This window comes from Neopsephotus bourkii, unplaced genomic scaffold (genome assembly GCF_033783945.1).
Source record: "Neopsephotus bourkii isolate Nb327-2 ecotype Australia unplaced genomic scaffold, CSIRO-AGI_Nbou_v1 NB_774, whole genome shotgun sequence".
NCBI classification, from domain to species: Eukaryota; Metazoa; Chordata; class Aves; order Psittaciformes; family Psittacidae; genus Neopsephotus; species Neopsephotus bourkii.
The window spans coordinates 20651-30722 of NW_026901270.1; the positions used below are offsets into that span (position 1 = coordinate 20651).

General features: G+C 59.4%; 2 protein-coding genes across 2 annotated transcripts; one reads left to right on the plus strand and one right to left on the minus strand.

Moving 5' to 3' along the window:
• The first annotated feature begins 608 nt into the window (after window positions 1-608).
• On the plus strand, window positions 609-2091 carry LOC133213099 (zinc finger protein 501-like). Its single transcript, XM_061355087.1, has 2 exons — window positions 609-828; window positions 979-2091. Exons 1-2 carry the CDS (start codon window positions 609-611, stop codon window positions 2079-2081), a joined length of 1323 nt encoding a protein of 440 aa, XP_061211071.1. The 3' UTR covers window positions 2082-2091.
• A 2086-nt stretch (window positions 2092-4177) lies between these two features.
• LOC133213098 (deleted in malignant brain tumors 1 protein-like) lies at window positions 4178-9316 on the minus strand. The gene is made up of 6 exons (XM_061355086.1): window positions 8869-9316; window positions 7561-7887; window positions 6294-6623; window positions 4978-5307; window positions 4411-4527; window positions 4178-4325 (listed from the first exon to the last, which is right to left on the minus strand). Exons 1-6 carry the CDS (start codon window positions 9314-9316, stop codon window positions 4186-4188), a joined length of 1692 nt encoding a protein of 563 aa, XP_061211070.1. The 3' UTR covers window positions 4178-4185.
• Between the last annotated feature and the right edge of the window lie 756 nt (window positions 9317-10072).

The following is a 10072-nucleotide window of genomic DNA, read 5'->3' on the forward strand; positions in this document are numbered from 1 at the left end:
GATGTGCTGGGATGAAGGACTGGGAATGGGATAAAGGACTGGGATGCGCTGGGATAAAGAACTGGGAATGGGATGAAGGACTGGGAATGGGATAAAGGTCTGGGATGTGCTGGGATAAGGGACTGGGATGTGCTGGGATGAAGGACTGGGAATGGGATAAAGGACTGGGATGCGCTGGGATAAAGAACTGGGAATGGGATGAAGGACTGGGAATGGGATAAAGGTCTGGGATGTACTGGGATAAGGGACTGGGATGCACTGGGATAAAGTACTGGGACGTGCTGCACTGATGGCTGGTTCATAGTGGGAAGGATTGGGATCTACACTGTGGGCACTGGGACACACTGGGGCGTTCCTTACATCCCATAGGGGATTCCCAGCAGGGATTCCCCATTGGACCCCTCATTCCCCCCAGCTGCTCCCTGCTTCCCGGATGGAATCTCACCGTGGATCCCGCACTGGGCTCTCCCATGGCCCCGCCTCCTCCCATCCCCCCCTTTAGGACCCCGTGAGTACTTGTGGGGTCCCCATGGGAACCAATCCCCTGCTCCCCTCCCCGTGCCCAGCTCCATCCCATCGCTCCTCTCCCGCTCTTCCCAGCCACCACCATGGAGCAGCAACCGGATCCTGTATCCCGGCGCCTTCCCATTGGACCTGAGGCTGAAGGCGAGGAGGAGGAAGAGGAGGAGGAAGAGGAAGGGGCTCCCAGCGCTCAGCCCCCCTCAATCCGGCATCACCAAACCCTCACCGCTGAGGCCGACGCGGCCTCTGCATCCCTTATGTGGACGCCGAGGGTGATGGAGGAAGGACCACGGAGCAGCGATGATGGTGATGGTGGTGATGATGGTGATGATGGTGATGGTGATGATGGTGATGATGGTGATGATGGTGATGATGGTGATGATGGTGATGATGGTGATGATGGTGATGATGGTGATGATGGTGATGATGGTGATGATGGTGATGGTGATGATGAAGAGCGCGGCTCCCTCCGCATCCCCCGCTCCAAGGGCGGCTTTGTTCAGCTGATCGACGAGCGCGGCATCTACTCCACGGCCAAACTGGTGCTGGAGGAGGCCGTGGCGGCGTTCCCATTGCCCCCAGTACCTAACGCCGACGACGAACTGGAGATCCGGGAGGTGATCGTGGACGAGAAGCCCTTCCAATGCCCTGTGTGCACCAAGGCCTTCAAGCGGGCTTGGGAGCTCTTTAGCCACGAGGTTGTCCACAACGAGGAGCGCCCGTTCCGGTGCTCCCTTTGCCAGGCCTCCTTCAAGCGCCACTCGGACTTCAAGAGCCACGCTCTGGTGCACAGCGAGGAGCGGCCGTTCCGCTGCGAGCTCTGCGGCAAGCGCTTCAAGCGCTCCTCCAACCTCCAGGAGCACCGGCGCATCCACAGCGCCGAGCGGCCCCACCGCTGCCACCGCTGCGCCAAGGCCTTCAAGACGCCCTACGAGCTCCAGCGCCACGCGCTCACCCACGGCGCACAGAGGCCTTTCCGGTGCTCCCAGTGCCGTAAGGAGTTCCCCACCTCCAACGCGCTCCTCCTCCACCAGCGGCAGCACTGCGATGACAAGCCCCACGTGTGTGGTGTCTGCGGTAAGAAGTTCACCTACGGCCATAGCCTTAAGGTGCACGAACGGGTGCACACCGGTGACCGGCCCTTTGTGTGCCCGCTGTGCGGTAAAGGGTTCAAGCAATCCAACGCGTTGGCGTCCCATGAACGGGTGCACACCGGTGAGAGGCCCTTCGCCTGCAAGACGTGCGGCAAGGCCTTCAAGCAGTCCTCCTACCTGGTGATCCACGAGCGGGCCCACACGGGCGAGCGGCCCTACAAGTGCGAGGCGTGCGGTAAAGCCTTCGCCAGGCCCTCGCTGCTGCTGCAGCATCACCGGGTGCACAGCCAGGAGAGGCCCTACGAGTGCAGCTTCTGCCATAAGTACTTCAAGGACCTGGCTTACTTGGCCGTGCACGAGAAGGTGCACACGGGGGAGACGCCCTACAAGTGTGGGGTGTGCGAGAAGGGGTTCGCGCACCCGTCTAACCTGCTGCAGCACCAGCGGGTGCACCGCGACGGGTGAGAGGAGGGGAGGGGGGAGGCGGCGGCCTTGTGGGGTCCCATAAGAGACGTGGGGTGGGCATCAGCCTTATGGGACCCCATAAGAGCCATGGGGTAGGCATCGTTCTCATGGACCCCATAGGAGCATCGCCTCATGGACCTCCATAAGGGCATGGGGTAGGCATCGTCTCATGGAGCCCATAAGAGCATCGCCTCATGGACCACCATAAGGACATGGGGTAGGCGTCGCATCATAGGACCCCATAAGAGCATCACCTCATGGACCTCCATCAAGTATAGGGTAGGCATTGCCTAATGGACCCTCATAAGAACATGGAGTAGGCATCATCCTCATGGACCCCATAAGAGCATCACCTCCTGGACCCCAGTAAGGACATGGGGCAGGCATCGCCTCATGGGACCCCGTAAGAACATGGGGTAGGCATCACTTTATGGACCCCATAAGAGCATCACCTCATGGACCCCAGTAAGGGCATGGGGTAGGCATTGCCTCATGGACCCCATAAGAGCATCACCTCATGGACCCCATAAGAATATGGGGTAGGCATTGCCTAATGGACCCCATAAGAGCATCACCTCATGGACCACCATAAGAACATGGGGTAGGAATCGCCTCATGGACCCCTATAAGAACATGGGGTAGGCATCGCTTTATGGATCCCACAAGAGCATCACCTCCTGGACCCCAGTAAGGGCATGGGGTAGGCATTGTCTCTTGGACCCCATAAGAGCATCATCTGGAACCCCATAAGAACATGGGGTAGACATCACTTTATGGACCCCATAAGAGCATCACCTCCTGGACCCCAATAAGGACATGGGGTAGGCATCACCCCATGGAACCCCACCAGAGCATCACCTCCTGGACCCCATAAGAACATGGGGTAGGCAACACCCCATGGAACCCCACCAGAGCATCACCTCCTGGACCCCATAAGAGCATGGCGGAGGCATCACCTCCATAAAGCCACGCTCCTCCTGAGCCCTTTGCCAACGCTGGAGCTGCTTCCATACAGGACGATCCCAGTGGGATACTGGGATGGAGGAGCACGGCAGGGGATGGACATCCCTGCTTTTGGGATGGGAGATGCCACTGGTCCAAGTGATGGAGGACCCATAGGGAAGAGTGGACACCTGAAGCCTGTTTGCTTCCCATGGCCCCATTCCTGCCCCATTCCCACCCCATCCCAGTCCAGCAGCACCCGGATGGGGTCCTTCAAGCGGGACACGAGGAGCCCTTGGCATCCTCCATCCATCCTCTTGATGAGCACCTGGACCATTGCCTCTGAGGACACGAGGGCCTTGTCTGGATGCCCTTGGTGCTGTCCATGGAGATCCCAGACCCATGTCCCCCCCTTATCCCATACGGTCCCTGTAGCACTGGGGGGGTGGGATGGGGTTGGGATGTGCACACCCATTACAGGATGCTGGTTGAACTGGGCCTTTGTCTCAGCACCTTTATGGGCTCCTGGTGGGAGGTCAATTGGGCAAGGGGCCATCAGATCCCTCTTTGGGGATCATCCAGGTGATGGATCCCCTATGGGGGTGCTTATGGGCTCCCCAGCTCCTTCCCTTCATCCTCTTTCAGCTCTGGCCCCATTGAGGCTCATGGGGCTGGGATTTGATGCTGGGGGTGGTCCTCAACGTCCTTTATGGCCCATAGGGTGCTGGGCACATCTCAGCAGGTTCCCATCTGCTTTATCCACCTGGTTGGCCTCCAGCAGACCTTGGACCCCTTCTAATCCCATATATCCCCATGGATTCCTCTTGGAGAGGAGCATCCTGCCCTATGGGACCTCATCCTGAAGACCAAATGGGGCAGGGGGGGGTTCTTTCTGATGTGTGTCTTGGATGGGGGATGAGGACCATTGCTGCTCCCAGGGATGCCCATCTTGGACCTTGTGTATATGGGGGCCCCCCCCAACCAGCACTCACCCATCGCATCCAGAAGGTTGGGGTCCCCCTTTTAATTGCTCCTCCTGAGCCATGGGGGCTGCTTGGGGGCAAGGAGAAGGGGGGGGTCCCCCAAGTCTTTGGTGCTTTTGAGTCTTGAGGAGCACGTAAAGGACCCCAAGAACCTGATGTGACCCCCAGGGTATTGAGCATCATTGGGCAGCATCTTCCTCCATGAGCTGCATCATCTCCGTGTCCTCCATGGGGCCTTGTGCTGTGTGGGGCAGGTAGATGGCCCCCATGGGTTGGAAGGAGGCGGAAGGAGCATCCTGGTCCCTAAGGCGCTGGTGGGCTGTGGGATGGAGAGGATGTGGGGCTCATCCCCACCTCCATGGGCACCCCTATGGGTGAAGATGGGGTTGTGGGGTTGGGGTTACCTCCAGCTTGGGCTGTTTCAATGCATCTCCTCTTGAGGAAGAGCCAGAGCAGGACCCCACTGAGCAGCATCACCAGCACCAGGAGCACGATGAGCGCCGAGCAGGATGAGGGAGCTCCTGCCATAGGGGAAGGATGGATTCGGGGTCCCACCTCCATGGACGCCCATGGCCCCCCACAGCCTCTTTGGACCCCAAGGAGGAGTAATGGGAGGGGATGGAGCTTCAAACCCACCCAGATCCAACCCATGGAGACACCTTGCTCCATTGAGCTCCATTCAACCCATTCCATCGTCCCACAGTGCTCATAGGGGAGAGCTCACCCCAATCCCCATTGTCCTCTCCCTCCATCCCTTTGTCTCCAGGCTTCCTGGAGCCCCTTTAGGCTCTAAGGCCGGGATGGGCATGAAGGGACGGATGAGTGTGGATGGGATATGTGACCCCATTCCCAATGGGGACGCCAAAGGGTACACATCCCATTGGGACGCACAGGAGCCGCTCGTCCCCATTGCCGCTTCCCCCCCCCATTCCTCCCTTTGCAGCCACCACAAAGGTGGCCCCGATGCTCACCCTTGGGCTCGGCGCACGCCACGGTGGCCACCGGCCCCAATGGGCACGGCCCCGGCGCCGTGCCCCTCTGTTGGCACTCAATGAGCAGCGCCTCGGTGCCGCGGCAGCTGAGCCCCTCCAGCAGGGCCCCCCCGTGCTCCTGGTGCAGGGGGGCACCCATGGGTGCTGCCTGGGCCTCCCCGCAGCCCAGCTGCCTGCAGACCACGGCAGCCTCCAGCAGGCTCCAGCCGGTGCCGCACACCCCGAGCCAGGTCCCGTTGTAGAGCACCTCCAGGCGCCCCCCGCAGGGCCCGGGGCCCTCCTGCACCCGCAGCTGCAAGGGGTTGGGGCCTGCAAGAGGAGCACGGGGGGGAGGTGGGGCCTCGGTGGGAGATCCTGGGCTCTTCTGGATCCAGTGGGATGGGATGGGTTGGAAGGGATGGGTTGGGTTGGAAGGGATGGGATGGGTTGGGTTGGGTCGGGTTGGAAGGGATGGGTTGGGTTGGAAGAGGCATTCAAGGTCATAGACTCATGGGATGGGTTGGGTTGGAAGGGATGGGTTGGGTTGGGTTGGAATGGGTTGGAAGGGATGGGTTGGGTTGGAAGGGATGGGTTGGGTTGGGTTGGAAGGGATGGGATGGGTTGGGTTGGAAGGGATGGGTTGGGTTGGAAGGGATGGGTTGGGTTGGAAGGGATGGGTTGGGTTGGAAGGGATGGGTTGGGTTGGAAGGGATTGGGTTGGGTTGGAAAGGATGGGTTGGGTTGGAAGGGCCCTTCAAGCTCACAGACTATGGGAATTGATTGGGTTGGAAGGGATGGGTTGGGTTGGAAGGGATTGGGTTGGGTTGGGTTGGGTTGGAAGGGATGGGTTGGGTTGGAAAGGATTGGTTGGAAGGGATGGGTTGGGTTGGAAGGGCCCTTCAAGCTCACAGACCCATGGGTTGGGTTGCGTTGGGTTGGGTTGGAAGGGGCCTTCACCATCACACACTCATGGGATGGGTTGGGTTGGAAGGGATGGGATGGGTTGGGTTGGAAGGGATGGGTTGGGTTGGATTGGAAGGGATTGGGTTGGGTTGGAAGCGATTGGTTTGGATTGGGTTGGAAGGGTTGGGTTGGGTTGGGTTGGAAGGGGCCTTCACCATCACAGACCCATGGGATGGGTTGGGTTGGCAGCCCCAGCTCCTCCGTGCACCCCATTCCTTCCCTCCACACCCCTCCCATTGAGAACAACGGGAAGACATTCCCATTATTCCCATTATTCCCATCGTGTCCATTCCCACCACTGCCACCCCCCCGCCCCCACCCGGACCCCCCTTTTGGCAACACCCCTTGATCACCTGAGCACACGACCCCGGCGTCCTCATTGTGGTTGCAGTTATGGAGCCCCCAAGTGCTGTGGTCGCATTGGCTCAAGGCGCTCTCGGTGCCGGCGCACCCCACGTTATCCAACCAGATGGGGTCAGCGCCGGCGCCGAAGCGAGCGTGGCCCGGTGCCGCCAGGGCCGTGCCGCAGCCCAGCTGCCTGCAGGTCACTTTAGCATCGGCCAGGTCCCAGCCATCGTCGCAGATGGTGCCCCATTGGTGCTCGTGCTCCACCTCCACCCGCCCGGCGCAGCGGTTGGGGCCGTCGGCCAAGCGGATCCGCGCCGCGGACGTGGTGTTGGCGTCTGCCAAGGGGATTCCCATTGGGTAAAGGGGTGCGGGGTGCCCATTGGGTTGGTAAAGGAGCCCCCCAAAGCGGGTTATGGGTGGTTGTTATGGATGCAACCACATCCGGTAGAGCGTGGCCATAGGGATGGAGTTGGGTGGCCTACAATGGTGGTGTCTTCTCCTTGCGCATGGGTGTGCAATGGAGACCAGGATGGGGGTTTGGTCCATTGGGTGCCCATTGGGTTGGTAAAGGAGCCCCCCCAAAGTGGGTTATGGGTGGTTGTTATGGATGCACCCCAATCCGGTAGAGCGTGGCCATAGGGATGGAGTTGGGTGGCCTACAATGGTGGTGTCTTCTCCTTGCGCATGGGTGTGCAATGGAGACCAGGATGGGGGTTTGGTCCATTGGGTGCCATAGGGAGGAGGATGGGAAGGTTTCACTCATGGGGTTTGGGGTTGGTCCATTGGGTGCCATAGGGAGGAGGATGGGAGGGTTTTAACCATGGGATGGTTTGGGTCGGAAGGGGCATTCAATGCTCACCCAGTTCCAACCCCTTTGCAATGAGCAGGGACCTCACAACGAGATCAAGTTGGCCAAAACCCCATCCATTCCCGTCAATTGCATCACCCCAGTTCCATGATGGAACCATGGAATGGTTTGGGTTGGGTAGGATCTTAAGAGCATCTGGTTCCTCTTCATTAGGGATTGAAGGGGTCGGACAAGAGGTGATGGGTTTGAGCTTAAAGAGGGGCAGTTCAGCTTGGATCTAAGGGAGTTCATCCCTGTGAGGGTGCTGAGCACTGGAATGGGATCACGAATGCCCCATCCCTGCTGGTGCTCAATGCACAGAGCCATGGGTGAAGCATCCTTCCCCATGGCAACACCAGACCCTTCCCAACCCACCCCATAGCACCCAATGGTGTCATCAATCCCCCCAAGGGCCTGCTCCCTACCTGAGCACACGACGCCAGCATCCTCGCCGTGGTGGCAGTTACCGCGTCCCCAGGGGTGGCTTTGGCACTGGGCGAGCGCCTCCTCGGCGCCGGTGCAGCCCACGTCATCCAACCAGATGTGCCCGGTGCCTTGGCCGAACCGAGCGCGCCCGGGGGCTTCCCGGGCTCTTCCGCATCCCAGCTGCCGGCAAACGACGTCGGCGTCGCTCAGGTCCCAGGCGTCGTCGCACACGGTCCCCCATTGGCCGGCGTGGAGCACCTCGACGCGCCCGGCGCAACGGTGAGGGCCATTCATGAGCCGTATAGAGGGGGTGTTGGGGGCGGAGCCTGGGGGGGGGCATGGGGGGATCATGGATATAAAGGGGGGTGAAGGGGGTGGATGGGGTTGGTTGGGTGGAAGGGAGGCTTTGGGAAGGGTTGGAGCATCCCGGGAATGGGATTGGGGACGTGTGGGGTCAGGGAGTGATGGAATGGGAAGAGCTTGAGGATGGAGTCCAATTGGGTTGGGAAAGAGCTTGAGGATGGAGTCCAGTTGAGATGGGAAAGAGCTTGAGGATGGAGTCCAATTGGGATGGGAAAGAGTTTGAGGATGGAGTCCAATTGGGTTGGGAAAGAGCTTGGAGATGGAGTCCAGTTGAGATGGGAAAGAGCTTGAGGATGGAGTCCAATTGGGATGGGAAAGAGCTTGAGGATGGAGTCCAATTGGGATGGGAAAGAGCTTGAGGATGGAGTCCAATTGGGATGGGAAAGAGCTTGAGGATGGAGTCCAATTGGGATGGGAAAGAGCTTGAGGATGGAGTCCAATTGGGATGGGAAAGAGCTTGAGGATGGAGTCCAATTGGGATGGGAAAGAGCTTGAGGATGGAGTCCAATTGAGATGGGAAAGAGCTTGAGGATGGAGTCCAATTGGGATGGGAAAGAGCTTGAGGATGGAGTCCAATTGGGATGGGAAAGAGCTTGAGGATGGAGTCCAATTGGGATGGGAAAGAGTTTGAGGATGGAGTCCAATTGGGTTGGGAAAGAGCTTGGAGATGGAGTCCAGTTGAGATGGGAAAGAGCTTGAGGATGGAGTCCAATTGGGATGGGAAAGAGCTTGAGGATGGAGTCCAATTGGGATGGGAAAGAGCTTGAGGATGGAGTCCAATTGGGATGGGAAAGAGCTTGAGGATGGAGTCCAATTGGGTTGGGAAAGAGCTTGGAGATGGAGTCCCCTGAGCCTTCTCCCGGTTACCCCCCATAACCATCACCCCCCATGCACTCCAATGCACCCCATCCCACCCCACCCCACCCCCCACGATCCCCCCCTACCTGAACACACCACCCCAGCATCCTCCCCATGGTTGCAGTTGTTCTGCCCCCAGGGCCTGGCGTGGCACTGGGCCAGCTCCACTTCGCTACCGGTGCAGGCCACATCATCCAACCAGATGGGCCCGGTGCCTTGCTTGAAGCGGGCCTGGAGCGGGGCCGCTTCGGCGCCGCCGCAGCCCAGCTGGTGGCAAACGACGGCCGCATCCGTCAGGTCCCAACCGTCGTCGCACACCGTCCCCCATTGGCCTTCATGGAGCACCTCGACCCTCCCGGCGCAGCCATGGGGCCCGTCCATCAGGCGTAGGGCGGCCGAGCTGGAGTTCCCTGCTGGGGTCGAGCATTGGGGTGGGGGGAAAGGGGGTTTAGGGGCATCCGGTGCAACCAAAGCCACCCCTGACCCATGGCGCTGATGGTTGCAAGGGATGGGGATGGGGTTCCTCAGCTCCATCCAAAGCTCCCCATGGTGCAGCTTGAGGCTGTTTCCTCCTCTCCCATCCCTTGGGGCCTGGCCCATTCCCCTCTTGGCTCCATCCTCCTTTTAGGTTATAGGTCCCCTTGAGTCTTCTCCATCTAAACCCCCCCACCATGGTCCCTCATGTGTTCCCCATCACGTTTGTGCTCACCTGCATCCTCCCAAGGGCTGCCCATCGCTGGGTACCACATAAGGATGCTCCTTTACTCCCCCTATTCCCATCTTAAACCTGCATCCTCCAAGAGCTGCCCATCGCTGGGTACCACATAAAGATGCTCCTTTACTCCCCCTATTCCCATCTTAAACCTGCATCCTCCAAGGGCTGCCCATCACTGGGTACCACTTAAAGATGCTTCTTTACATCCCCCTTATCATCCCCTGCATCCTCCCAAGGGCTGCCCATCACTGGGTACCATTTAAAGATGCTTCTTTACATCCCCCTTACCATCCCCTGCATCCTCCCAAAGGCTGCCCATCACTGGGTACCACATACAGATAAGGATGCTCCTTTAGACATAACTTTGCAGAGCATTTGGTCACCCGCTGTGGTTAATACAGCCACAGGGACTTTCAGCCTCTTCATGTACTGATGTTAAGGGAGGTGCTGCCCGGCCACCCATGGACAGGGGATGCAGAGGAAGATGCTGGGGGAGCAGAAGCAGCCCCCAGCCCTGCTCATCCTTCTCCTTGTGTAATTACACGTGGGAGAGAAGGGCTTTGAACCCAGCGTTT

Bases quoted from the DNA above. Each gene is read 5' to 3' on its own strand.
- LOC133213099 (XM_061355087.1), top strand. From the start codon at position 609: ATGGAGCAGCAACCGGATCCTGTATCCCGGCGCCTTCCCATTGGACCT. The intron at 829-978 runs GTGATGGTGGTG...GTGATGATGAAG, and splicing joins ACCACGGAGCAGCGATGATG to AGCGCGGCTCCCTCCGCATC.
- LOC133213098 (XM_061355086.1), bottom strand. From the start codon at position 9,316: ATGGAGCTGAGGAACCCCATCCCCATCCCTTGCAACCATCAGCGCCAT. The intron at 6,624-7,560 runs GTAGGGAGCAGG...TCCCCTTGGCAG, and splicing joins TGCTGGCGTCGTGTGCTCAG to ACGCCAACACCACGTCCGCG. The intron at 4,326-4,410 runs GTAACCCCAACC...TCCATCCCACAG, and splicing joins TGAAACAGCCCAAGCTGGAG to CCCACCAGCGCCTTAGGGAC.